The sequence below is a fragment of the Zalophus californianus genome, chromosome 14, assembly GCF_009762305.2.
Source record: "Zalophus californianus isolate mZalCal1 chromosome 14, mZalCal1.pri.v2, whole genome shotgun sequence".
Taxonomy (NCBI): domain Eukaryota; kingdom Metazoa; phylum Chordata; class Mammalia; order Carnivora; family Otariidae; genus Zalophus; species Zalophus californianus.
In genome coordinates this window covers 6,115,573-6,140,023 of record NC_045608.1, presented here as the reverse complement: position 1 = coordinate 6,140,023, position 24,451 = coordinate 6,115,573, and the positions used below count along the sequence as shown (strand labels likewise).

Below are 24,451 nucleotides of genomic sequence, written 5' to 3'. Positions count from 1 at the left end.
TTCCTTTAGGGTCGACTGGATGCTCCTGTACCAAGGGATGGTGGTGCTGGCCGCCTGCCAGGTGTGGTGGACCTGGGAGGTGGAGGATGTCTTCCACAGAGTACAGGAAGGGGAGAAGCAGGCCATGAAGGACTATGGCAAGAAAATGCACCAGCAGATTGATGAGTTGGTCACTCGGATCACCATGCCCTTGAGCAAAAACGACAGAAAGAAATTGAACACGGTCCTCATCATCGACGTGCATGCCAGAGATATAGTCGATTCTTTCATAAGAGGCAGGTAGGGACCTCTGGGGGCCCCGGCGTGTCACAGTGTGTCCTTCACCCGGCTTGGCCTCGCCGTTTCTCCGACCCCCTCCCCCTCCTCTCCCCTTGCAGCATTCTCGAGGCCCGGGAGTTTGAATGGGAGAGTCAGCTGCGGTTCTACTGGGACCGGGAACCCGACGAGCTGAACATCCGTCAGTGCACGGGCACCTTCAGCTATGGCTATGAGTACATGGGTCTGAACGGGAGGTTGGTCATCACGCCGCTCACCGACCGGATTTACCTGACTCTCACTCAGGTGATCGGCTGCCCAGACTACGAGGTTACCGGCTGCCTGTGGTTATGGGTTGTTCTCGAAGTGTGATTAGGGCGACTGCAGATACCGTACTGGGTTGACCAGTGTCCCTCCCTCCCAATGCATGTCCACTCGGAACCTCACGATGTGACCTTCTTTGGAAATAGGGTCTTTGTCTGTTTAATTAGGGAAGGATTGGGAATGTCCTGGATTAGGGCCCTAAATCCGATGACTGGTGTCGCTTGTGAAAAGAGGAGAGGACAGAGAGAGACAGGAAAGGTGATGTTAAGACAGAGGCAGGGATTGGAGTGAGGTGGCCACAAGCCAAGGAATGCTTGCAGCCACCAGAGCAAAGAACCCCCTAGAAGCTTTGGAGGGAGCGCGGCCCTGCCAACACCTCGATTTCAGACTCCTGGCCCTCAGTGCTGTGAACAAATACATTTCTGTTGTTTTCAGCGCCCCCCCCCCCCGCCACCCCCCCCCCCCTCCCCGGACGTGGTGGTAATTTGCTAGGGCAGCCCCAGGAAACCAATGCTGGTAGCAAGGGACATCATTGTTCAAAATCTGTAAACGAGTTCGAACTCGGAACAGGACCTACTTGCCACCTTTTGGGATTGGGCTGTTGCTGGTTCAGGCGGCCCCTAAAACCACCCTCAGGTTTAATAATTTGCTGAAAGGGCTCACAGAACTCAGAAAAGCCATCGCAGTCCTGGTTGTGGTTTAGTAGAGCCAGAGGATGCAGGTCAAACCCCAGCAGGAGACAGCTGGGGCTGGGAGCTGCGCTTCCATCTGGCGGAGTTGGCGTGCAGACAGCATTTGCTCTCACAGCAGCTCCGTGTCGCCACGCGGGGAAGCTCGTCAGGCGTACGTGGTGTCTAGGCTTTCAGCTGGGGACTGGTCGTGTAGGAATGGCCGATTGCTTGCATGGCTGACTTGAGTTTCCAGCTTCTCCAGAGGTCAAGCTGATCCCATGCAGCCCAGAGTCACAGTTCTCAGGGCATTCCATGGGCTCTGAGGTCAACTCCTAGAATTTGGAGACACAGGGCCAGAACTTTCCTTGGGCTCATCCTTTACGGCACAGATGTACCTGTGTGCTCGAGCCTTGCCTCAACTCTGGGAACTGCTAGGGCCTCGTCCTTGGAGGAGGCACCCGTTCCAGCATGTCGCTTAGTCACTGGTCCCTATATCATGGCGTGGGGGCGGCCAGCAGAGGTCAATGGAAAAACACAGAAAAGAAATGTAAAAAGTAGTGACTATCAGGAAAGGTGAGTGTGAACGTGTCCATTGCCACGTGTATACCGCACATATATTGTCACAGTGCTTCGGGAAATGGCACCTGTTTCCTTGTGTGAATCAGACAACATAGGTTTTGCATTTGGCTCATCAACAGGCCCTGTCCATGTATCTGGGAGGGGCCCCTGCTGGCCCAGCAGGCACTGGCAAGACCGAGACCACCAAGGATCTGGCCAAAGCCCTGGGCTTGCTCTGTGTCGTGACCAACTGTGGGGAAGGCATGGATTACAAGGTACGGTGGAGAGCTGAACGCGGGACTTGGGAGGAAGGCATTGCACCCCACGCTCCTCCCTGAAAAGACGGGGCAACAGCTGGAAGAATGGAGCAGAAAAAAATCTTTGACCTTCAGTCTCAGAGCTTATACGTGTCTGCTTGTTAGCAGCACGCAGAGCAAACGTTGCAAACTGAAATGCCGCCAGAGCCGCATAGGTAATGTAAATGAGGACAGCAGCACGTGGAAACAGGGAGGGAGGTGAGGAGCCAGGTGGGGGGCCGCGGCCGGCTGGAGGGCATTGCTGCGGCCCCAGGGGGCGCCACTCTCTAGCTGCCGTTCCATCCTTACCACTCAGGGAAAATGGACCCCCAGCCACTAGATTTTCGAATATTTCAAGAGAAGCCAGAGCTCTGGAGTTTTCCATGAAAATCCTTAATCTGTAAACTCCTGTGACTAGGACAGGTGGCCCAGGAGGGTCCTGGAAGTCTTGCCAGAAAGATCCATTAGTGGGGTAGTTGGCCCGCTGCCTCTACCAACCTGATGTTCACTGTTTTAATTTAAGGAATCTATCTGTAAATGTATCGCGTGAGATTTTAAAGATAAAAATTGCCCTTGTGCTTTTTTTTTTTCTTTTATGCTAGGCCATGGGAAAGATTTTCTCTGGCCTCGCCCAGTGTGGGGCTTGGGGCTGCTTTGATGAGTTCAATCGAATCGATGCCTCTGTGCTGTCAGTCATCTCCTCTCAGATTCAGACGATCCGAAATGCTCTGATCCATCAGCTAACCACGTTCCAGGTGAGCGTGAGTGTGCAGCCTGACCCGATCACATTCTCCAGGGTGGAAGCTTTGCCGCGTGACTTTAGAAACATCAGATGAAGATTCGACAGACTTTTGCTTTCAAATTGAGATGGTTGGGTTTCCCCCAAATTATCAGCATCTTTGAGAATTAGGAACTGCAATATTCTAGAACTTCGAACGAATTCCAGATGTCGAAGTAGTAGCTACCGATGGGTAAGGCAGTGTTCTCAAGTAAGTGATGGACAGAGCCCCTGTTAAAGAAAAAATATATTCTTGGTCACTTCCCAAGTTTGAGAAAAAGCAGCCTTCAAGATTAATGGTCCAATCAAAATGTCTTTCAATAGATATTATCACACAAACACAAAATTTTGCGTTCCTACCTCGTCAAGTTAGAGGATTTTTAAGGTTGTTTGTTATCAAAACGAAAAGGCAGATTTGAAAAATTTTTGAGCATCCACTGATCTCTGCCCATCCAAGGATGTATTTGTAGACCTGAGTTGATAAGTCTGTATCAAGTTACAGCTGATGAGGCTGGATCAGAATTTGGAGAAACATGATCTTATTACATAATTTAGCCCAGAAGTGGGTTCTCTGACCAAAGGGACCAGAGTGGCTGGGCCAAGTCCCTGCACCAGGCCCCCTGGGATCCTAATGTGCTCCGCTGTTCCCCCCTGTGACCCTGTGTTCCCAGCATTCTGTAATCTGCATGCCGCTCGCCCTGCAGACACACCAGGCTCTGTCACACCACACGTGTTCCTGTCTGCCTGGAATTGTCCTTCCTTCCTTTGTGCCCGAAAACTCCTATATATCATCCAAGGTCCTACAGAGCCTCATCAAGAAGTTCAGGGCACAGATGTGGTTGGGCTGGTGAGGATTCGCTTGTGGGTACTTCTGTGGCCCTGGCATCCCGCGTGCTTTTCTCCCAGACCTCAGTGAGGCTGTCAAGAGATTATGTAAACTCGATCCTGTTAAACATTTTCAGGATTCCCATAAAGGCTTTGGATGCATTTTCTTTTAATTGGTTCTTCCGAAATATTTTGGGTCCAAGCTTACTGCTTCTGAGGGAGGGAAATTGAACCTGAAGTGCATTCAGGTTTCTAGAACCTGTGGGTTGTTTTTTTTTTTTTTTTTAAAGGTTTTATTTATTTATTTGTCAGAGAGAGAGCACAAGCAGAGGGAGTCACAGGCAGAGGGAGAAGCAGGCTCCCTGCTGAGCAAGGAGCCCAATGTGGGGCTCGATCCCAGAACCCTGGGATCATGACCTGAGCCGAAGGCAGATGCTTAACCGACTGAGCCACCCAGGCGCCCCCAGAACCTGTGTTTTTAAGAGCAGGCCTGTCTGTCCAGAAGGCAGTCTGGGCCCCACAGGGATATCAGGGAGTGGGTGAGGGCGGGCTCAGCGTGGGCTTGGGAGACAAGACAGTGGCTTCCTTCCTCGGGGCTCCATCAGCTCCTGAGGCAATCTGTGCTTCATAAAAACACGGTTTTCTGTCTTTTGTCTACCTGGTGGACCAGTGAAAGAAATAAAATAGTAAAATCTTAGAGAAAAAAGTTGAAACAGGTGAAACTGGACTGGAGGCTAGAGAAACTCAAAGTAGAGGGGCATCTGGGGCATCCCCAGACTGCACTCCTTCCCAGCTTCGGCCACTTCTCAAGTGTGCAGACTCTGGATTCGGATCAGGGTTGGGCGGAGGTCAAGGCTTGCTGCCTAGAACACTCAGGTCATGAGCACGAGGACTCTAGGTTTAATGCCCGGAGACGGAAGAGAGTGAAAGGGTGGCCTCTGCCTTATTGCCGTGAAGACAGACGGTCCCACGGCTCTCCCAGCCCCCTGTCCCCGGCGGTGGGCCTGCTGGCCTTGTAACCCTCTTCGTTTCCTATCATCCCCAGTTTGAAGGGCAGGAGATCTCGCTGGACTCGAGAATGGGCATCTTCATCACCATGAACCCAGGCTACGCGGGCCGCACGGAGCTGCCGGAGTCGGTGAAGGCCCTCTTCAGGCCCGTGGTGGTGATCGTGCCCGACCTACAGCAGATCTGCGAGATCATGCTCTTCTCGGAGGGCTTCCTCTGGGCGAGGGTGAGGCCTTGCTAGCGCCCAGCCCAGCCACCCCAGAACCCTGGCTCCACTCTCAGACGGGGCACTTGGGAAGTCCGCATTCTGTGTGGCTTAATTTTTTATTTTTATGTTTATTTTTATTTTTATTTATTTATTTTGCTTTGTCTCTCTCCTCCTCCTGTCTCTTTTTAAAATTGTAAGTCTTATTTTTGAATAATTTGACTCACAAGAAGTGACCAAAATGGTGCAGAGTTCCCCACGCCCCTCCCTCAGCGATGACATCTTATACCCCGCAAGGCAGGTTGTCAAAACTGGGAAAGAGACGAGGGCACCGTGCTGTTAGCTCAGGTACAAGCTCTACCTGGATTCCATCAGGCTTTACACCCTCTCTCTCTGTGGTATGTATGTAGACTTCTAGAACATTTTGTCGTGTGTGTGGCATAACCAGCGCCACAATCACGATACAGAACTGGGCAATCAGCACAAAGAAAGTCCCTCCTGTCATCCCCTGGTAACACACCCTCCGCCCAGCGCTGACTCCTGGCAACCACCTTTCATTCTCTGTCGTGACAATCGGTCACTTCGAGAATGTTCTCTGCGTGGAATCATACGTATGTAACCCTCTTTGATGGGCTTCTTTCACTTAGCCTCATACCGTGAGAATATGTGGCTTTAAAACACACGCACACAAACACACATGCACACAATCTCCTTCATCATCTTTTATTTTTTTTTTTTAAAGATTTTATTTATTTATTTGACAGAGAGAGACAGTGAGAGTAGGAACACAAGCAGGGGGAGTGGAAGAGGGAGAAGCAGGCTTCCCGCTGGGCAGGGAGCCCGATGTGGGGCTCGATCCCAGGACCCTGGGATCGAAGGCAGACGCTTAACGACTGAGCCACCCAGGCGCCCTATCATCTTTTAAAATATGTATAAAAAAAGTATGCACCTGTATTTCCCCAGAAGCTTCTGGAAAATGTGCAAAATAGCAAATACTTTCAACACAAAGGGTTGTGAGGTTTCTTTTGTGTAATTTTTTTAAAAAAGGCTCTTACTGCTCGCATGTTGTCCGAATTTTGAACAAGAGTGTTGGGATCTCTGGCTCTTAGTCCCCGCGCCCTCCTTAGGGAGCAGCAGGCTTTGAATACTTGAGGTAGTCGTCTACGTCAGTGGCTACCTCGGTAGTCTATGAGTGGCTGACTCGTCTTGAAAAATGAGTTACAGGAGAAGCTTTTTATTTTTATAAAAAAGATTTTATTTATTAGAGAGAGAGCATGCGTGAGCATGAGTTGAGGGGAGGGACAGAGGGAAAAGGGAGAAGCAGACTCCTTACTGAGCAGGGAGCCCGACGCGGGCCTCGATCCCAGGACCCTGAGATCATGACCTGAGCCGAAGGCAGACGCTTAACGACTGAGACACCCAGGCGCCCCCAGGAGATTTAATAATAGGTTCAGGTCCAAAGAAACAGGAAGCATATCTTCAGAGTGTGATCGCTAGGGTTTAAAAAGTTGGACGGGTTCTGTTTAAGCTGGTGAAGATCTTCCTCAACTTTCAAAGACGGTCCTCAAAGTTTGGTAAGACCTGCGTTCTCTGAAATTAGTGCCTAATTTGTCATCGTTGAAAATGAAGGCCCCACCTTAAGGTGTTGCTCTTAGAGGCAATGTTCCATCTGAACACCTTTATGTCCATTTTCTTTGTAGAATGATGTCCTGTTGCTTTCGGGTCATTTTCTTTCTTTGCTTTTCATTGTCTTTGATCACAAAAGACCCTGGCCAAAAAGATGACCGTCCTTTATAAGCTGGCCCGGGAGCAACTCTCCAAGCAACATCACTACGATTTTGGACTGAGAGCCCTGAAGTCCGTGTTGGTAATGGCTGGAGAGCTGAAGAGAGGCTCTTCTGATCTTAGAGAGGTAGGGGGCCGTGCACGCGGCTGTCCTCCGGGGCTTCCTCCAGTTCTCCTGCACCGAACAAACACTGGGGTGAGAAGGTGGGCTACATACAGTATGGTCCCCACTGGAAAGTTTTAGTCTTCGCTGTCACCTCATTTGGTTGCTGGCCTTGAGTCTCTTATTATTTATTATTATTTTTTTTTTCTGATTTGACTAATTATCATAGGCCAAGTTGAAGGTCTTCACAGCACCAAAGTGTCTGATGCTTCAGTGGTAATAATCCATAATTGCAGGAAGGTGGGGTGGAGGGGTGGGGACAAACCCCGTTCTCAGGAAGACATGAGCATAAGTTTGGGGTATTTTTTTCTGCTTTGCAATAAAAGCATGGGACTTCCTCTAAAGCAGACATCAGTCATTGCTGTTCTGTGGGCAGCAGGCTCCTATGTTTCTCTAGCGACTACACTTGCAGTGCTGTAGGTCTTATAGTTTATATACAATTTCATTTTACATTTCATAAGTGGATTTCTAGACTAGTCCCTGGGTCTTTCGGAAATATCTTTGAAGACGTCTCTTCCGTTCCATCCAGGATGTGGTGCTGATGAGGGCCCTTCGAGACATGAATCTGCCCAAGTTCGTATTTGAGGATGTCCCTCTTTTCCTTGGTTTGATTTCTGACCTGTTTCCTGGACTAGACTGCCCGCGCGTCCGCTACCCTGATTTTAACGATGCTGTGGAGCAGGTGCTGGAGGAGAGCGGTTACACTGTCTTGCCTGTCCAGGTGAGATGGTGTGCAGATGAGTCCACAGGCGGCGTCTGGGTCCTTTCCATTTGAAAAGAATTAAATGTGGTAAAACACACCTAACATTTACCATCTTAAGCATTTTTCTCTCTCTTTTTTTTATTGTGGTGAAGTACCCATAAGAAAAATTTCCATCTTATCCATTTTTCACATAGTTTATCAGTGTTAGGTATATTCGTATTGCTGTGAAACAGATCTCCGGATCTCCGTCCTGCAAAACTGACACTCTGTCCCCATTAACCAACAACTCCCCCTCCCCAGTCCCTGGCACCCGCCCTTTCTGTCTCCATGAATCTGACTCCTCAGGGGAGCTCATGTAAGTGGCATCTTGCGGAATTCGTCCTTTTGTGACTGGCTCCTTCACTCGGCGTGTTCTCATGGTTCATCCATGGTGTGGCAGGTGTCAGAGTCACCTTCCTTTTTGAGGCCGAGTCCTATTCCATGGTATGTGCATAGCCCCCTCCAGGTGTTTTTGGTATAATGTGGTAAGTATTTCGTTTTGGGGTCCCACCATCTCATGTTCTCTCTCCACCCCAAACTTTTTCTTTTTGCCAGAGTCACACTTACAAAAAAAATTAAATTAGATGTTACCAATAAGATTTTGATCGTCTGAAGTCTGTAAGGTTGTATATGTTGTCGGGAAGCCATAAATTATCGCCAGAGTGTTCTGCTGAGGGTCTAAATGCCTAAGGCTGCAGGACCGGAGTGGCCGCCTCTGGTCAGGCTGTCTCAGGGCGTCAGGCTCCCCAGAGGCCGCGGGCTGCGGCAGCAGGTACCAGCCACAGATGACAGAGCTTTCTTCACCCTTCCTGACCCTGACGTTTTCTCTTGGATGTGGTTGTTTAGGAAGGGAATGTGAAATGGCGTAGCAGCTATGGAGAAATAGTCTAGCAGTTGCCCCAAGATGTTAGCCATAGAGCTACCGTATGCCCCGGAATCCCACTTCTGTGTGCCTACCCAGGGGAAATGAGAACGGAGGTCCATGTAAGAACTTTCACACAAACGTTCGTAGCACCATTATTCGTAAGAGCCCAGAAACAGAAACAGTGCAAGTGTTCCTCCATGGGTGAATAAACCCGATGCAATCTATCCACACAGTGGACTAGTACTCAGCCACAAACAAGAAGTCAGTCCTGACCCATGCTGCAACGTGCGTGAACCGTGAGAACATGCGAAGTGAGAGTAGCCAGACACGAAGGCCTGCATACACCGTGTGACTCCGTTTATGTCATTCCCTTTATGTACGGACAGTGGGCAGGTCCACGGAGACAGAAAGCCGATGAGCGGTGCCAGCGGCTGGGGCTGGGGCTGGGAAGAGGGGATGAATGAATGCAGAGTTTTGGGGGTGGTGAAAGTGTCCTAAAATTGAACGTGGTAATGCTGCACATAGTAAGACCCAGGGAACTGCACACTTAAATGGGTGAATTGTGTGGTATGTGATTATAACTCAACAAAGCTGTTTAAAAAAAAAAAGGTGTGTTTACTCCTGCTGTCAATCGTTGCCCCACAGGTGGATAAAGTGGTTCAGATGTTCGAGACCATGTTAACCCGCCACACGACCATGGTGGTAGGGCCCACCGGAGGGGGCAAGTCCGTGGTCATTAATGCTCTGTGTCAGGCCCAGACCAAGTGAGTATGACCCCGAGGGGAGGGCCTGGTTGCCAGGGTGGTGTCCCGGTCAGGTTGGTGGTGGTATCACCTAACCCCACTTTGCTTTCTCAATTCCTGGGAGGTAAAATTTGTCTTAACACACTGCCTTTTAGAAAAATTTTTATTTATTTATTTAATGTGTTTAGAGAGTTGGGGGAGGGGGAGACAGAATCTCAAGCAGACTGGTGCTGAGCGTGGACCCTGATGTGGGGCTTGATTTCACGACTCTGAGATCATGACCTGAGCCGAAATCAAGTCAGATGCTTAACTGACCGAGCCACCCAGGTGCTCCAAACACTGCATTTTTTTTTTTTTTTAATTACGAAAGCAAAAAGTTCATTCATGTTTGAAACTACATATTTTTAATCCAGGTGTAATCCAGTTAGAAAGGAACACAAAACATTTTTAATACATTGGACGTATGGCCACCAATTATTTTCATGACCCAATCATCTTCAGAATTGCATACGATACAAAAAGAGAGAAGGGGGGACCCATTACATAGGGTCAGTATTCAGTCCTGAATACTGAAATCTGAACACATCAGTGTCCTAAACACCGTGTTAGACTCAGAGCGTCTCTACTTGTTTCATTGCTGATTTGCTAGTTTAGAAGGCAAAACAGTGACCCTTTCGTGCATCAGACCGTGACTAGGTTTATATGTGAGAGGAGTGTTTCACAAACAGCCTTATAAGGATCTTTTGAAAATTAACTTAAGTTGTGTTTTCTTGGTGTTCAGGTTGCTCCTTCCAAGTAAATCAGGACACTCACCATTATGCAATACTATTATGGTATCAGAGTGGCCAAAAACAGAGTGTCATCTCTCCAAAGGCCTTATTATCACCAGCCCAGTGGGAACATTGCTGCTCCAAGGGAAAGAGACCTCACACTCCTAATACAGAATATTCTGAAGACCTGTAGTGAACTCTAGTGCCTATCCTTATACTGAGATGGGTTTTCTGACTTCTCACTTTTCTCTTAAGCAAGAACTAGCTTCCAGAAAGACTTTACTGCATGCTAATATTCCAGCAAAAATCTAAATCAAGCCTTATAATCTTTGTGACTAACATTTCTAGATAGTCTATAAAGCTAATGAGTAAGAGACTGTCATTTTTTTTTTCTTATTTCTTCTTACGTTTCTTATGAGAAAACCAGTGGACAGTGGCTTTACTGATTTTAAATGGGTGTGACATAGCCATCCTGCCTTTTATTCTTTTTTTTTTTAAATATTTTGTTCATGAGAGACAGAGAGAGAGAGGCAGAGGGAGAAGCAGGCTCCCTGCTGAGCAGGGAGCCTGATGTGGGGCTCGACCCCAGGACCCTGGGATCATGACCTGAGCCGTCCAGGTACCCCTGCCTTTTATTCTTTAATTAATTCATCATAGGTAGTTGATAGAACTATCATTTACTTGTGTGTATATGCATGTCACCATTATTTTTATTTACTTATTTAGTTAATTATGAACTACTGTTTGTGTGAAGTCTGGTTTTCTGTAGATGAATTAATCCCATGATGTTACAGGAATTTACAGGCATTATGGTGGCAAATGCCCTGTCTACACGATTTATAAAGTCAGCAACACAGAGCAGATATCCTGTAAATATGACGGATTGAACATTAGTAGTCCAAGGGTGTGTTATGTTGTCTTGGATGACTATTATCTCCTATAAACTAATCATGAAATATTTACATAAGTTGTCATAGGCATGAACATGTAACTTAGCTTCTTTTTAAAAATTTTTTATTGTTATGTTAATCACCATACATTACATCATTAGTTCTCGATGTAGTGTTCCATGATTCATTGTTTGTGCATATCACCCAGTGCTCCACGCAGAACGTGCCCTCTTTAATACCCATCGCCAGGCTAACCCATCCCCCCACCCCCCTCCCCTCTAGAACCCTCAGTGTGTTTTTCAGAGTCCATCGTCTCTCATGGTTCATCTCCCCCTCCGACTTACTCCCCTTCATTCTTCCCTTCCTGCTATCTTCTTCTTTTTCTTTTTTCTTAACGTAACTTAGCTTCTTGATGCCCTCAAAAGGCAAAGCTGTGTTTTTAGTTCAGACCTTACTTGTGTTGGGGCCACATTTTCGGTGAAACGTGGTTCCCTTGCATTTAGTGTAAGCCATTAACAGTAAGTGGGAAGCCCAGGGGAGAGTTTGTGTGGGTTGTGTTGTGTTTTATTTTATTTTATTTAAATTCGATTAGCCAGCATATAGTAGTACATCATTAGTTTCAGATGTGTGGATTGCCTTTTAATTCTGGATTCGATCTAAAACATCAAATCCCCACACAGGTGGCCCAGACTGTTCTCCTAATGTGTTTAGGCCACCTGGCCCACAGCTGAAGCCTCTCCTTTGATTTAGGCTTGGGCTGATGACAAAGTTGTATATCCTGAATCCCAAAGCCATGAGTGTCATAGAGCTCTATGGCATCCTGGACCCCACTACCCGAGACTGGACAGATGGGGTGCTGTCAAACATCTTCAGGGAGATCAACAGGCCAACGGATAAGAAGGAGCGAAAGTGAGTACCTTTGTGAGTAGGAGAGAGCCTGGGTTAGTTCATGTTAATTATCTAAATGTTATGGGTAAAAAAGACAATGTACAGTGTTGCAGTTTCATGCGTGGATGCCCACAGACTTAGAGTCAGATGTTGAGGGCCCTGTTCACAAAGTACCGGGGGGGATCTTAGGTCTCTATGTGTTATCTCTGTCTCCTTGACTGTGAGGATACATTGAAGAACGGCCCACCTGGATAATCTTAAGATGCTGTCATCTAAAACATCAAGGAGATCTTTAATTACATCAGCAAAGACCCCCCCTTTTCCCCCCCAAATAAGGTCTCATCACAAGTTCTGGATGGACATGTCTTTTGGGGGGCCACCATTCAACCCATTGCACATGGCTATATGAAATATTTCCCTTTTCTCTTAACCTTACCATGAGAGAACTCGGTGTCAAAACCAGTGATAAATAGCCATTGCTATTCAGTCTCAGTTTCAAGAAAAAAATGAGATCGTGGTACTCTCTTGTCTCCATGGACAGCTGCTACTGAGCTTCTGCAGATTGTTCCCATGCCAGAATGCAGGTCTGTGTTATCAGCCCTCCAGTTTGCAAGAGAAGCAAGACATCCAGATTTTTGTGTGAAGTTTCTTAATTCTTCAATGTTGCTGACTCAGTTTTTGTAAGATTATTTATCTGAGGGAGAGAGAGAGTGCACGAGTGGAGGGGCAGAGGGAGAGAATCCCCAAGCATAGTCCCTGCTGAGCACCGAGGCCAAAGTGGGACCTGAGCCCATGACCCGTGAGATCATGACCTGAGCAGAAACCAAAAGTTGGATGCTCAACTGAACAAGCCACCCAGGGGTCTGGACTCAATTTTTATGTTGTTGTTGTTTTTTCCCCATTTGATTTTATGGGTCAAAGCTCTGGACCAAGTTGGGTGCTCTGTCACAGGTCCTGGGGACAAAACTCCCAAGAAAAAGACATCAGCATGAATGGGGAGGTTCCATAGGAAAGCTTGGCTTTTCTTTGCTACAGGTATATTTTATTTGATGGTGATGTGGATGCTCTGTGGGTGGAAAACATGAATTCTGTGATGGATGACAACAAGCTGTTGACGTTGGCCAATGGTGAGCGCATTCGGCTTCAAGCACACTGTGCTCTGCTCTTTGAGGCAAGTAGTGATGAAAAATAATTTTTAATACATCTTTTAATTAAAAGTTTAAATGTTCATTAAATTGCTAGTAAATATAGATGACTAAAGAAAACCCAAACAATGCAGAAGAGTTTTTGAGTACAACTCAGTACTCCCCCTCCTCCTCATATCCCTCTTTATTGAATCCCAGAAGTAACAACTTTTCACTCTTGCATTATTTCTTCTGTTCATTGTCCTAGTTTCAGCAAATAACACACTTAGCATGCTATTCCTTCCTTTATCAGGTTTACATGGTGTCTATGCTATGACTGCTATGAAAGTGGGAGTTCATCCCTCATGCCACTAGCTTATTCCCCTCCTCAGAATACTATGTTGCTAAATCAGTTAAATCAGTAAACAGTATTTGCATTATTATGAGTACGGAAATATTTACTGTAGAGCCAACTAGTATCCTGTTGTTATGTTTACTTTCTTTTAGAGCCTTTTTTTTATATCTGGAGTTTGTAGTTGCCTTCTTTTTTCTCTCACAGTATTTGCCTTTAACTTTTCTTCATTTGTTTGAAATTTTCAAACTTCCCGTCATATCTTTTGAACCTGTGTCACAGTGGTGGCCCTGAGACTTGCTTTCACTTTGGCTTAATGTCAATGCTGTTTTTAGCTTGGCCTGCAAAATTTGTTGATGCAAGAATATTTGTGCATATCATTCTTATTGGTTGACTGAACTGTGTTTTTTCATAGAGAGATAAGTGTGTTAGATTGCTACTTTAGATGCATACATATTAAGTTTTATACTACTCAATCTCAACTATGTTTTTAAAAAATGAAGAAAAAAGACTGAGAGGAAAACACTCCAAAACAATGTTTGTTTCTTGGTGTTGGGATTTTGGATAACTTATTTTCTCCTCGATAGTTTTCTATTTTTGTCAGGTAGTCTAAAGTGTATTGATTTTCACATTAATTTATAGTAAAAGAAAACTTGAAAAGCTGCTACGTCAGAATGTATAATCTTCCCATGATAAACCTAAGTGTTCATTTAGAAGCCTCATGAAAGCTATGTTAATCTAGGTATGACGTGGGTTTTATGCAGTTGAAAAAACTTTACATAAAGCAAAGGCTTTTAAACATGCAGTCTAGTTGTTTGTAGCTGTAGACATGACTGATTTTCTTTATTTCTCCAGGTTGGAGATTTACAGTATGCCTCTCCTGCAACTGTGTCTCGATGTGGAATGGTTTATGTGGACCCTAAAAACTTGAAATATCAACCATTCTGGAAAAAATGGGTTAATGAAATACAAAACAAGGTGGAAATTATTTCTAAAATGAACTTAAAAGTTATTAGTACTGTGGTTAGTTGGATAAACATAATCCGGAGGGATGTTTGTAGTTAAAGCCTTGACCTTGATCTATGATCTTAAGCACTTAGTGTTATCAATAAATTGGATGAAAACATGGAAGATACACTTAGGAGATTTCCAGACAATTCCATAACTGATGGGATAGGTAATGATTTTGATAATCTAGATCAGGGGTTGACAATTTTTTCTGTAAAGGGATAGAGAGTAAATATTTTAAGGTCTGTGGGCCATATGGTTTCTTTTGCAACTACTGAACTATGCCATTGTGGCCTGAAAGCAGCCACTGTAGGTGAATGGGCATATCCATGTACCAATAAAACTTTATTTACAAAAACAGGTGGTGGGCCAGGTTTGGCTTCCGGGTTGTAGTTGGCCATTCCTGGTCCAGCCAGGCCCAGCTATTAGAGAGACTTGTCTCTAGAGGGCCTGGGCCCAGCTTTTGCTTAATTGGATGAATGTTGTGTGTGAAGGACCTGGCTTGTCACGTAATTGAGTTCTGATGGTTTTAGTTAACTTCAAACTCTGTCGTGTGTTACGTGGCTGCTAAAACATGTATCACTGTAACAAAAGGCTTCATAAAAAAGTGCAGAGTGGGAGCCTGGGTGGCTCAGTCAAGCGTCTGCCTTTGGCTCAGGTCATGATCCCAGGGTCCTGGGATGGAGCCCCACATCGGGCTCCCTGCTCAGCGGGGAGTCTGCTTCTCCCTCTGTCCCTCCCCCTGCTTGTGCTCTTGCTCTCTCTCAGATAAATAAATAAAATCTTTTTTTAAAAAAGTGCAGAGATAGGTGTGACAGTCATGTGAAGTTTGTGAGGCCCACACACGTGAAGGTTTGACCACACCCAAGACACCATGTCCATATTCTCAAAGTATCACTAGAAGGACTGTTAGGCTGATAGTGAATTGGAAACCAGGACATAATTATCCCACAGGAGAGAAGACCAAGGGGAACATGATAGGACCATGGGAAGCACTGTTGTAAGGGAGAGAGGGTTGTCTAAGGGCCCATGTCTGGTGGTCCTCAATGCCTTGATAGGGAGAGGGGCCTTCTGCTGCTTTGCACTCTTTGCAAGATGACTGTGGCCATGTTACTTGAATTCAAAGATAATCAGCCCCATTTCTGTCAAATGGGATCTGCTATCCTCCCTCCCTCCCCAGTGGTGGGGTAGACTCTATGGCAGTGAAATGAAATGCTTCACGATGAAAGTGCACTATAGAGGACAAATCTCTACAAATATAAGGCACTATTACCAGGATTTACTCACCTGCCAAATTTATCATTCATCAGAAGACCTTTCTTATCCCTCTTTTGCCAAGATAAGCTTTCCACTAGCTTCCATTTAAATAAAGGAATCCTTGAAAATGCAATGGAATTCTGCTCTTTTATAGGTAGAGCAGGGCAATTTAGAGAGTCTCTTTGAGAAATACGTGCCCTATCTCATCGATGTGATAGTGGAAGGGATAGTGGATGGAAGACAAGGCGAGAAGCTGAAGACAGTAGTCCCTCAGACAGACCTAAATATGGTAAGAAACTATCTCCGTTAGCAAAGAGAAATTCTTCCCTAAAGGTAGACCCACAGTCCAAGGGAAGCAGAGATGCTGGGGCAGGGGGAACTGTAACATTGCAGGGTACTGACAAGGAAGACACAGCTCTTCCTTCAGGGACCCTGTGCAGGACAAGACGCCAGGCTCCATCTGATTGAACCAATATGGTGGTCATAAATTCCCATCGCTCTGGGACCTGGGATCCCAGGATTTAGTACCGAACTGACCCTGGGGTGGGGGGAGGGCAATATATGGGCTGACTGGGGATTTTCCTGTGCACTAGGTAGCCCAGTTAACCAGGATGTTGGATGCACTACTAGAAGGAGAAATAGAGGACCCCGACCTGCTGGAGTGCTATTTCTTAGAAGCTCTGTACTGTTCTCTGGGTGCTTCTCTGCTCGAGGATGGAAGGATTAAATTTGATGAATGTATTAAACGCCTTGCTTCTTTGCCTTCTGCTGATACGGAAGGGGAATGGGCCAATCCCGGGGAATTGCCAAGTAAGAACTGAGTGCAACCTGTCTTCCTGCTCAGAATGCTTTTGGGGAGGTTTTTAGAGGAAGTGACCTTGCTTTTCCACGTGTTTGCCTATAGGGGTTTTGTGGCTCGTTTGCCTCTGTAGACAAACATGCAATGGTCAGAGCCCCTGGTGTATCCTCAGAAGTTCCGATGCATGAGCTGGAGCCCCAGTGGCTTTTCGTGTTGACTCTAAATTTTTTTCCTCTGAGGTTAGGCACTTGCAGCCTTCCCTCTGTTTAAATTTTTAAAATTTGTCACACTTGGCCTGACTTTGAGTTTCTTCTCCTTTGGACTTACCTATTTTTTCTTTTTAAACTGCCTCTCTAAATTTCCATGACTTAATTCAGCTGCTGTCTTCCCGAGTATTTGCACAGAAGGCGATCAAGTGAGGATCGGTAGGTCATTCTTAGGAGATCATCATATTAAAGTTTTAGGTTTGTGTGTGAAAAAATGCGCATGCTCCAAGAACTATATTCGGTGAAAGCATACCTTTTTCAAGAACTATACATAACACTAAGATCCGTCCTTGTTTCCTGATGATATTTGAATATGACTTGGCCCGTAGACACCTTTCCGAGTCGTACTCTATCCTCATTACCTGGGGTGTTCTTTTGAAAGCATAAAGTCAAACGGTCTCAGGTCTTTCTAATGGAGACCACTGAGCAAATAAAAGATGTTTTTCAAGTCCCCGCTCTCTTCGGTGGCAGTTTGCTCATACTTTCCCAGCTCGGCAAGCTTCCTTTGGGTGAGTGCTTCCCAACTCTGCACGCCACGCTGGCTTCGTGTGGCTGTCATCAGCGACCCCCTCACTCGGGGGCCCTAGTGTGCTCTTGTTTTGGGGACCTGAGTGGCCCTGTGGATACCTCATTTCCAGATGCCTTCTGCCCTCAACCCCAGCAATGGGTCCCCTGACCTCATGCTAGCTCAAAACACCCGGCACTGTGTCTGAGTCATCTATGTGTATCGGCCTCCGTGACTCCAGCCATACCTGCCCGTCTGGGCTCACGGGGACTGCCACCCACCTCTCTCCTTGTCCCCTCTCTAGCCCAACCCTGGGCTCCTTTTCTCTTCGCGTCCTTCGCTGTTGGTCTGTCACCCACCCTCTCTTGTCCCAACCTCTGGCCCCCTTGCCGTGTTGTCCTTTCTTAAATCCCCGTGAAGAGCCCTGAATCTGTCTTCTGTGCGTCTCCAGGGCTGAGTGACACAGAAAACCACGAATTCAGACTGCTGCCTCTGTAAATGGAGTCTCGGCCTTGAACTCTCCCGTCCTCATGGGTGGCGTCCCTTTCTTCTCCCCAGACCTCCACCTGACCCTCTCCCCTCGCTCTGCAGAAGATCGTTCTTGCTTCCACGGGAAAAATGGAAGGCATCAGATTCCCGCAGACTTGTTCCGCTCCCCGTCTCCCTGCTCAGGGAGGAGGTGCTCCCGGCCACAGAGGCTGCCCTGCGCTTTGGGGCTTGCCCGCCCCCCGCTCAGCGGCCCACTTCCTCGCTGGGCTCCTCTCGAGCAGTCTCTCCCGTCTCTCCCCTACTGACCCCATCCCAGCTGCTCCTGGACCTGCTCGGGTGACACCTTCCTAATCCTGTCTCCTTCTAGAGACGTCTCTCTGCCTCTTTCCTTTTAAGGCCATGCATCCTTCCAAGGCTGGCTGCAGGCTCTGACCTCTCATCTGCCTGGCTTCTCAACCCACAGCCACCACCTCCTCGCCCCTCAGCTGAAATGTGCTTCCCGCGAGCACCCTCCCCGCCGCCCACCGCCGGAGCCCGTGGGCCTCATCTTCGCCGTCCTGACCTCGCCCCAGCGGCCGGCGCGGCTGGCCATGCCCTGCCCTCTTGAAATGTTCTTCCTCTGCCCTGCCGGCCACTCCTGCCCGTCTCCTTCCTCCACCCCTTCCTCACACTGGGGCTCAGTCCCCCAGCCTCCTTTTGTGCTTCATGTCCTCCCGGAGTGCTGGCCGTGTGCCCACAGCTTCTGAGGCCGGCATCCTTCCCTTCTGTGCCTCCTCCTGGCTCCCTAGCTCGGTTCTGTTGAAATCTGTCTGTCTGTCATCATCATCTCTCTATCAATCACATGTCTGCCTGCCTTGCACACTGGTGACCTTGACACTTTCTCCCCCCCAACCTGTCATTTCCGCCTGTCACCCTCACCCCTGCCATCTCTTGTGAACTGCTCCTGTCACCTGTGCCCCGGGCAAGGCAGGGGCCTCACGAACAGATCTCCCAGTCTCTCCTTGCCTCCTCCAGATATGTTTCCCTCTACAGTCCTACTGGTCGTTGCATATGCAGATCTGACCACTTCCCCCGCTGGAGGCTAATGTCAGTGGCTCCCCAGTACCCACAGGGTGGAGAACCAGCATCTGGAATGGTCGGCCGGGCTCTTCATGCAACAGCCCCGTGGCCCTTCTAGCTTGACCTCGCCTGCTTCCTCTTGCACTACCCACTCACTCCTTTCTGTTCCTCCAGCCGCCAGCCATGCTCTCTTCTCCCTCTGACGGAGCCTCCCGGTGGCCCCCAGTGCTCTTGGCTCAGGACTGCCCACCTTTCAGGTCTCAGATCGGACGGCATTTCCTTTGGGAAAGGTTCCTCCCAGTGCTGGCTGCCAGAGTTGGCATTGCTGGGGGCTACGGGGGGCAGTCTGGGAGGAGGTGCCCGAGGGAGCTTTCCTTAGAGCTGAGTTTGCGGAGCACCCCTGTGAGTGGCGTTCAGGTACAGAGGGGTGTGTGCTCTGGGGAGGCCCAGGGCGTCCCACGCTCCCTGTGGCACCCGGTGCTTCTCAGACCTCTCCCCTGCCCCTTCCTGGTTAGACGCCTTCACGGGGTGCCCGTGGCACCTGGGCTTGCCCTGTAGCAGAATGTAGCACCCACCCCGGCCCACCAGCACCTGTCAGCCTAGGCACCAGGCCTGTCCGCCTCTCTCTCGTGTTCTCAGGGAAGGGACTCAGCGGCTCTCTGCCCAGTGGACGGGAGCGTTCGTTGGGATACTCAGTTAAGTTGCCGTCCAGGGCACAAGGAGCATTAGTTCAACTCTAGCATGTGCCAGAGCTGATTCTGAAGTTCCAGGTCTAGGACTGAAGTGAAATCAGGCCACTGTTTACCGCAGGTCACCTCCCAACCTTGTATGACTTTCATTTTGATTCCACGCGGAAGAAGTGGATACCGTGGAATCAATTAGTTCCTGACTATGTGCACAGCCCCAAGAGGAAGTTTATCGACATCCTGGGTAAGTGAGAGGCAAACCCCGTTCTTGGTTTAACAGCGTGGGGCTCTCGTTCCGTGAGGCAGGAGCACGGGTCCGGTGGCCTCCGTGGCTGGCACTCCCAAGGCCCACCCAGTGTGCAGGCTGGGCCAAGAAGGTGGCGCGCTTGGTTCCATTTCTGTGCCGCTGGTGCTGAGCATCCGCAGACGTCGGTGACTCTCAGCTGTCACCTGGCAGGTGGGGTGGTGGGCTGGACGGGCGGCTCCGTGTCCCCTCGTGTCCCTGGACGGCTGGCTGGCCCCAGAAGGAATGAAGGGCGAGAGGAAGAGGAACGAGCAAGACAGCGTGCTGTGAAAGGCGCTGCCCCTCGGGGTTGCGTGCCATGGACATTTCTGTGTCGAGCTGTATTTTGAATGCGCCCCTCTGGCTGTTTAGGTAATAGTGGCTGATAGAGGGAGACGTACCCAGTTCCTCAGGAACCGGTCAGGATTAAAAACGACCAGTGTGTAGGACTGAGCCAGACCAGGCTTTGTGGCTCCATATTCTCTCTTTGGAGCAAGTCGTTGGTCAGGAAACCAGGTCCTGCAGAGAGGTGACTGACGTAAGCCACGGAGATGCTAAGTTTTTAATATCCTGATATCCAGCAGAACTGGATATCAAAAACCCGTTTGGGTGTTCTAAATCTGGCCTGTGGCAGGGATGGGAATGTGTCCAACTCACCAAACTAGACCCTTGACATGGTGGATTTCGTGGTATGTAGGTTATATCTCTGTAAAGCTATTAAAAATAAACGGTTGGGGTGAGGAGGTTCTCCTAAGCAGATCACACCCACCCGTGTGTTTTCAAGGTCACGCCTTGGGTTTTCGCTGATGCTTTTTATGGGTTGTTTGGGATTCCGTGGAGCTCCGTGTTGCCACCTGCTCACCCTCTGGCATTCCCGGGATGCTCCCATGCCTAACGTGTTCCTTAGTTCATACAGTGGATACAACACGCATGACGTGGATGCTGGAACAAATGGTCAAGATCAAGCAGCCTGTTATTTTGGTCGGTGAATCTGGCACCTCCAAGACAGCCACTACCCAGAACTTCCTCAAAAATTTGAATGAAGAGATCAACGTAAGTCACTGTACTCATTCGTTACCTACGGCTGCGTAACAAACCACCCCAATGCGTAGCAACTCAGTGCAACCGATGCTCCGTATCTCACCGTTTCTGTGGGTCAGGAATCTGGGAGTGGCTCCGCTGGGTGGTTTGAGCTCAGGCTCTCCGCTGAGATCACAGGCCAGCAGTTGGCCGGGGTATAGTCCTCTGAAGGCCTGACGGGGGCCGGAGGGCCCTCTTCCAAGATGGCAGGCGTCAGTTTCCCCACTGTGTAGACTTCTCCAAGGGCTGCTGGATGGTCTCTTGATGGGGCCGCTGGCTTCTGCCAGAGCCAGTGTCCAAGATGGATGGCAAATCAGATACTACACTGCCTTTGATGATCTAGGAAATCACCTACCTTCACTTCTGCCACCTTCTGTGGGTCACACAGAGATCACCGTGAATCACCTTGATAGAGTGTGGGAGGGGCCTACGCAGGTGACCACCTGGAGGTGAGGATGAGCGGGGGTTTATCTGAGAGGCTGGCCGTCGCATTACTCATCACTGTTTTGTGGTTTTGGACTTCCTCCAGCCCTGTGTTAAACGTGGGAGGGTCTGATCTGTGTCAGTGCCACGGGGGCAGACAACAGCCAACCTGAGTCAGATCTGGAGGGACTCATGGTCAGTGGGGGAGACAGACTCGAAAAAGAACCCCTGAAACATGAGCATGCAGAATGTGCCAGGGCACCACCAAACATTAGGAACAAGGATGTTAGTTCTCCTTTCTAGACTCAGAGTTGCCCTACATGGGCCGCCTGCTCATCATTTCAACTGCCCTGGCTTTAAACAATTTTTATTTAGTGTTTTAATAACTGAGGGAAGACTCTCTCTCCTCCAAAAAGCTGCCTGTGAGTTTCGAGATATCCAGCTCATATGTACTTGCCAGATCCACTCTGACTCAGGTTTTTGTTAATATCCACTCATCATTTCAGTTTCCAGTTCCTGTCTTGGCCTTCTGGAACCTCCAAGGGGAGCAAAGTTTCCTGCAGCTTTCCTCCCTGACTCTCTTGCTTAGGCTTGTTCCCAGGAAGCCAGAGGGCCCCCTGGGGCAGGGAGTGGGCAGCCGGGCTTTGCGCGATGGGCGTCATGTGAGTGATGTGGGCAGGACTAGGTGGGCCTGCCTGTAAGTGTTCAAGCCCACTCATATACCGGCGCATGAAAACACGGTTTACTTAGCTCTCAGGATGTCATTGTGGAGGGCACAGACGGGAGGTTTCCAGCCCGAGGGACCTGCACGTTTGTGGAGTCAGGCAAACAGTAGTGACATTCAGAAACCCCCACCATGATGCCCTTTCCCCTGGGATTCAGCAGCCAATGCTTCTTGGCCCAACAGGCACATCTGATCACATTCATTATAACGAGATGCACATTCGCCTTTGCCACATTCAGCTCCTGTGCACCTGCACCTGTGGGCCCCTTGGAGGGCAGGGTGATCTACAGCAGTGGTTCTCAAAGGGTGGTCCCTAGTTCAGGAGTATTGCTGAAAACTTGCTTACCCTGTCCTAGACCTATTGAATTGGAAACTCTGAGGATGGGGCCCTTGGGGCTGTGTGGCATCAAGCCCTCCAGGTGACTTGGGGGCATAATTAAGTCTGAGAACCACTGACCAGTGAACTCTCACTAACTGCTCTAAGAAGAACAGTGAGAGGCCTGGATACGTCCCGTGCGTGAGGATGTGCACTCCACACAGGGAGCCGGGCCTCCCTCACCTTTCTCTCAGCAGCTAGTTCCAAAGATGCTCTCTTGGACCTATTTATTAAGATGCAGCAGGCACGCTAGTCACTTACGGTTGAATATTACTTTGTCATATCGCAAACACCTCTGTGGATTTCATCTCCTGTGACTAAATCACCCTATGAAGTAGTCTAAGCAGATGCTTTATAATCGTCTTAGATGAGAAAAACGAAGCTCTAGAAGGTTGAACCTCTCTTTGGATGTCCCCTGGCCAGAACTGGGCAGAACTAAGACTCCCCCTACCCAGTCCCCATTGTGCCCAAGGCCCATGTGCCACAGCTCATTATTGCCCCGTATCACCTGCCAAAAGGAAAGAATGGAGGACAGACACACGTTGGGTTATAAAAAAGTTCAGATACCGGGGCGCCTGGGTGGCTCAGTCGTTGAGCGTCTGCCTTCGGCTCAGGTCACAATTCCAGGGTCCTGGGATCGAGCCCTGCATCGGGGCTCCCTGCTCAGCGGGAAGCCTGCTTCTCCCTCTCCCGCTCCCTCTGCTTGTGTTCCCTCTCTCGCTGTGTCTCTCTCTCTCAAATAAATAAATAAAATCTTTAAAAAGTTCAGATACCAGTGAATTTGCAAAATCGATGGTAGCTCATGGTCCAGCATCTCCCTCTGGTACTGTGAAGAAACGACCACCCTCTGGAATGATCCTTCTCTGTTGCAGATTGTGTTAATGGTCAACTTCTCCTCCCGCACCACATCAATGGATATCCAAAGAAATTTGGAAGCAAATGTGGAAAAACGAACCAAAGACATGTATGGCCCACCCATGGGAAAACGCCTCCTGGTGTTCATGGACGACATGAATATGCCAAAGGTAGCATTAGGTTGCGGAGCAGGGAGCGGTGGCCAAGGCTGTGTTCTTGTGTTTGTGTTGCTGCGTATGTGTATGGAGTCTAGGAGTGTGAGAACACGTGTCTTCATTCTTCGTAACACCTGCAGGGTGCTGGTTATGGGGAGCCAGCTTAGGAGACAATGTTACTGGAATGCTCTTCTTACCCAGAGGGACTTTTGCCTACTGATGGCTTTCCTGGCTTTCTTAAAGGAATAAAGCAAGCAGCAGGCAGCCTCCAAACTCTTTACAGCATGTGTTTTGAGTAAGTGATTTCCCAGTGAGCTTAGATGATAATATTGTTCTCAGTCCCATATACTTGGGAAGCATACGGCAGACACTTCCCAAGGATTCCTCTGGAGTTACCAAGGAAGAGAAACTTCAGCATGCATGAGGAGAGTGTTTCTGGGGCCAGAGCCTGAGTGGTGTGAAGCTTTCTTAGTACTGAAATTTAAGTTTATGTAATTCCTGCAGAACCATGTTTTTATCCTCTGAAAATCTATCTTCCACATAGACTGTGTGCAGAGCCGGGATCCATCCATCCATCCATGCAACCATCCATTTATCCATTCATCTATCCACACACTCATCCATCTGTTTGTGCATCTGTTCATCCATCCATGCACGGCACCCGTACACCCTTTTATCCATCCATGCATACATCCAATTAACATATATTTATTGAGCACCTCTTCTGGGTCTGGTGCTGAGCAGTGATGAACAAAACATAAGTAGTCCCTGCTCTCATGGAGCTTATGAGACAGATTTTAAAAAATTACAAATGAATATATAGTCGCAAACCTTGAGAAGCCCTGTGGAATGAAAACCACGGTGCTCAGAGAGAGTAAGAGAAGAGACAAGAATTAAGTTTAGATGGTCAGCAAAGGCATCCCTGAGTTCTGCTTTACGGTACTACTGTTATCTCTTTTCTTTAAAAACTAAATCAAGGTGGATGAATATGGTACACAGCAGCCAATCGCCTTGCTGAAGCTGCTGTTGGAAAAAGGCTACTTATATGACCGCGGGAAGGAGCTGAACTGTAAAAGCATTCAGGACCTTGGCTTTATCGCTGCGATGGGAATAGCTGGAGGAGGCCGCAATGAAGTTGATCCGAGATTTATTTCACTGTTCAATGTCTTCAATGTACCATTTCCTTCAGAGGAGTCTTTGCATTTAATCTATTCCTCCATCCTGAAAGGCCATACCTCGGTAAC

General features: G+C 48.4%; 1 protein-coding gene across 1 annotated transcript in view; it reads left to right on the top strand.

Annotated features, from left to right (window-relative positions):
- Positions 1-24,451, top strand: part of DNAH10 (dynein axonemal heavy chain 10) — a 131,685-nt gene that overhangs the window by 63,588 nt on the left and 43,646 nt on the right. The window contains exons 31-47 of the mRNA XM_027575699.2: positions 10-279; positions 378-561; positions 1,949-2,083; positions 2,707-2,859; positions 4,753-4,941; positions 6,686-6,832; positions 7,398-7,589; positions 9,121-9,239; positions 11,629-11,787; positions 12,802-12,937; positions 14,098-14,220; positions 15,662-15,796; positions 16,101-16,317; positions 19,436-19,555; positions 20,502-20,647; positions 23,070-23,222; positions 24,186-24,446. Of these exons, the coding sequence (XP_027431500.1) occupies positions 10-279; positions 378-561; positions 1,949-2,083; positions 2,707-2,859; positions 4,753-4,941; positions 6,686-6,832; positions 7,398-7,589; positions 9,121-9,239; positions 11,629-11,787; positions 12,802-12,937; positions 14,098-14,220; positions 15,662-15,796; positions 16,101-16,317; positions 19,436-19,555; positions 20,502-20,647; positions 23,070-23,222; positions 24,186-24,446 (2,839 nt within the window). The remainder of the gene's footprint in view (positions 1-9; positions 280-377; positions 562-1,948; positions 2,084-2,706; positions 2,860-4,752; positions 4,942-6,685; positions 6,833-7,397; positions 7,590-9,120; positions 9,240-11,628; positions 11,788-12,801; positions 12,938-14,097; positions 14,221-15,661; positions 15,797-16,100; positions 16,318-19,435; positions 19,556-20,501; positions 20,648-23,069; positions 23,223-24,185; positions 24,447-24,451) is intronic.